Consider the following 3,579-nt stretch of genomic DNA (forward strand, 5'->3'; position numbering starts at 1 on the left):
AGCCCTGGGTCGAGGCGGTAGATATGTTATTCTTGAGTTTTCTCCCACATAAAACGGACTCAAATACTTTTTAAGTACTGCTATTTGATTATTTCGGCTTATTTAAGGGACATCCGTCGATTTTCGACTAAAGGGGAGGAGTGTGCAACTATTTCGTTTGCATTCGAGCTGCAGGTAGTGGGAGCAGAGTTCGCTGTTCGTTACACTTCAAGGCTGCCCTAGGAGATTTAGAACCCGAGATCTCTTGAGATTAAGTTGATTTCACCACTGCAGGTGCCATTAAGTCACTTCGTTTGAAGAACCCTGTCGTCCCAGGCAGACACACATGTGCAGGTCAGCAATGGAAAGATATTAGGGAGTAAGCAAGGACAGGAGGGAGCATTCTTATGACTTTTAATGAGAATTTGGCGTGGCCCCACTTGGAAACACCCAACTCGCATCATTCGAGACACACCCCAATAGTTGACCAGGGAGCCATTCCACAGACAAGGACTCGACCCTTCCCGCCGAACCAAAGATCCCAGCCCCAAACCTCCGTGCTGATACGCTGGACACGGTGACTCCCGCAGTAGATCAGCTCAAGGTATCTGCCGTTAACATTGTCTGCTTCAATAAAAGGACTACATACCTAAGCGGAACTATTCTATCGATTAAACTATTCCAACCCAGGCATAAACGGTGAAATGCAACGCCAACACAAACACCCCCTTAAGATATCACTTACAACCAAGACATGCACGCCAGAGGTGAACAGCTCACGAAACTCCTCACGCCTTTTCTGTTTTCGTTTACGGGTAGAGGCGCATGTTTCATATTGCACGTGCATCGCATATGTATCGGATGAGAACAAGAGCGACAAGCATCAACCTGGAAGACAACGGTTCTTCCAATCGGCATCAAACCTAACCTATTTCAAGGGGGTCATATTCCTTTAGTTAGGCTGCACGCTTCTGCCATGTACTAAGCAGCATATGAGTATATTACATTACAGTGCTACCGGTCAGTAGTAAACGCTGTGTATCGAAGACGAATGCTAGACAAAATGCCGCTGCCACTTCCGGTCCCAGCGAGATGTCTATTACAATGGGGCAGCGATAGTCGCTGCTTTGCAATGAGCCTGTTGCATGTTGATGTGGCACTCAACTGAGGTGCGGAAGGCAGTGGCTAAATTGCTTCTTCGCATGTGTTCGTGTGTTAAGCTGCATTTAACGGCTTAAGACTGTAATCTGCAACTTGCCAATTCTACGATACGTGGATAGCTGACTACCAACTAGTCATCTTCCAAGATTGTGTCTCTATGCAGCAATAGTTGCCGTGATGGTGATCAAGCTTGCTAGAAGAACGGAGGGTACGGCGATCGATGAGGCGCCGGCGGACGCCTTGAGGTCCCCTTCAGTCATTTCTGCCAGGGTAGTTTTTCGTTTCATTAGCTCGTCGTAGTATGCCTTGCTGCAATACGAAGCAAACCATAGAAGTAGACAATTTGGGGTGAAATTTGCGACTGTCAAGCCCATGCCATACGCACACTTTACACTCAACGCTTACGTGAAAGCAGCCCCGTTCTCCGTCGGCGTAGGATTCATTCGACAGAATAAATAACCCGTAGATGATTCTTGTTTTGGATTTTTCACTGTGCATACTCCAACAACGCAACCAACTTTGTCACTAGTAGACCAGAGAAGCTTTGAGACGTTGGCTCCTGCGGGCTGCTCCCAGACGGCATCCCACGAAGTAGGGTATGATTCCAATTCCCTGAGACAAACAGACATCAGCACGTTGCAAGAGAAGCCTTTAAACGGTAACCGTTTATGCTGTGGGTGCAAATGTTGTCGGTGGAGATCATTTTACATCGAACACCTCCATGCAGTACGGATTTGTAGCTGATTGGTTGATCTAAGGGAAAGCAAACATAGGCCAGACTCACGGTAGCATGAGTCCTACGTCAAGTGCCGTCTGAACCATCTCGCGATAGGTCGGCTCTTTTTCTTCGGTTACGTATCTAACTTGAAATGTCGAATTCGTCTGAAAATACACCAACGGGAAGTTAAGCATATTCCACTTTGGGGAAACGTTAGGGCCTATATGGGCTAGCAGCGGTTCTACCTGAGGAAATTACTCACGATCCCGCTTTGGAGTTGCATTTGTTCACATGTAGTGCCTTGAAGTACACTGTCGGCCTGTCCCAATTCTGACTTCAGAGCGGAAACGATTTGAGTGTCCTTCGCCAGTTCGTTAAGTTTCACAGAAAGCTGACCATTGCGGGCCAAGTTAAGCGTCGTGTATGCATCTGCGGAAAGCACAAGGGACAGCATTGATGCCACCAGTCAACGACGGCCTGCATGTTTTGGTTGGGAACGTTAAGCCCACTGCAATCTATCGTTGAGGCGGTGCACCTCCGTGTCCTATTATTTGTAAATATGCATAGAAACAATTCGAACAAAATGGAGACACTGAGTGCGCTTACCATCGGTAACATCCTTGACTGTGAATTCCAGATCGCCTGCCGTTGCTGACTGCAGCCCACACAGCGCCACGAGGCAAAGAGCAGCGGTCTTGAAAAAAGGCGCCATTGTCAAAGAAAAACGGAAAATAAAACGTGCACAATAATTATACCAACTTTTAAGAGGGCGCAAAACATGTCGTCGATCTGAAGATTTGAGTCCAACCCAGGGGACGCCGCACGCTCAACAGGCCGCTCGTCGTGCACAAGCACTACAATTAAGCTCGAGTGGGGATTTCTAAAGGTCATGTTTGAAGAACGAACGCAAAATACATTTGCCGTGATAGCTTAGATCACTTTAGATAAAAATTATATTAATCCGGCGGCCGATAGTGCTTGCCAGCCTGCTCAAGGTCTCGACTTTCCAACACCAATCATTACATGGACCGTTCGCTCGGTGGAGATATTACTTTTGAAATAGAGTGCTTCTCCGCACATTCATTCACACTATTTATTTATTGTCAGTTAGTAAGTAATTATTATCGTACTTCACTATATTCACATTTAAAAGGGTTAAATTTGATCGATTATGGCCAGATTTAGTACATTCTATTTCAAAATTAATAAGATCCCACCGAGCGCACGGGCAAGGTAGTACTGAGTGAACAGCCCAGTCACTCTCCTGACTCCATGTGAATCTAGTCTGCGCCACTTCGATGCATCCCACGTATCGAATTCCTATCTCTGCAAATACCTTCCTAAAAGTTATAAAACACGCCACTCCGATTAGTGAAGGTCCCAAAAGCCCCCCATCCCCAAAGGGGGGACGAGCTGCGAGCCTCACCGTAAGAGGCAAGTGCCGCTAGTCCACCGGCCCTAAACTTGTCCATTCGACCACAATTTGACCCAAACGCTCCCCACTAAATACTAAATATTTTTTTATTGTTCCTTATAACGAATTCACTCGCCATAGGCTAAGCGGAGAGCCAAGTGTTGTGCCCGTGCACGAGAGCCGACTCCTCACAGCCAGCACTGACCTTCCCCTGGGTCGAGGCGGTAGATATGTTATTCTTGAGTTTTCTCCCACATAAAACGGACTCAAATACTTTTTAAGTACTGCTATTTGATTATTTCGGCTT

At 46.7% G+C, this 3,579-nt stretch overlaps 1 protein-coding gene across 1 annotated transcript; it reads right to left on the bottom strand.

Annotated features, from left to right (window-relative positions):
- Positions 1–1,295: 1,295 nt before the first annotated feature.
- EMWEY_00058620 (SAG family member) lies at positions 1,296–2,749 on the bottom strand (the record flags this gene model as incomplete). The annotated part of the gene is made up of 6 exons (XM_013480874.1): positions 1,296–1,449; positions 1,546–1,752; positions 1,925–2,022; positions 2,121–2,287; positions 2,465–2,513; positions 2,618–2,749. 6 exons carry the CDS (start codon positions 2,747–2,749, stop codon positions 1,296–1,298), a joined length of 807 nt encoding a protein of 268 aa, XP_013336328.1.
- Positions 2,750–3,579: the final 830 nt, after the last annotated feature.

This window comes from Eimeria maxima, genomic scaffold, assembly GCF_000499605.1.
Source record: "Eimeria maxima Weybridge genomic scaffold, Emw_scaff2460, whole genome shotgun sequence".
Lineage (NCBI taxonomy): Eukaryota > Apicomplexa > Conoidasida > Eucoccidiorida > Eimeriidae > Eimeria > Eimeria maxima.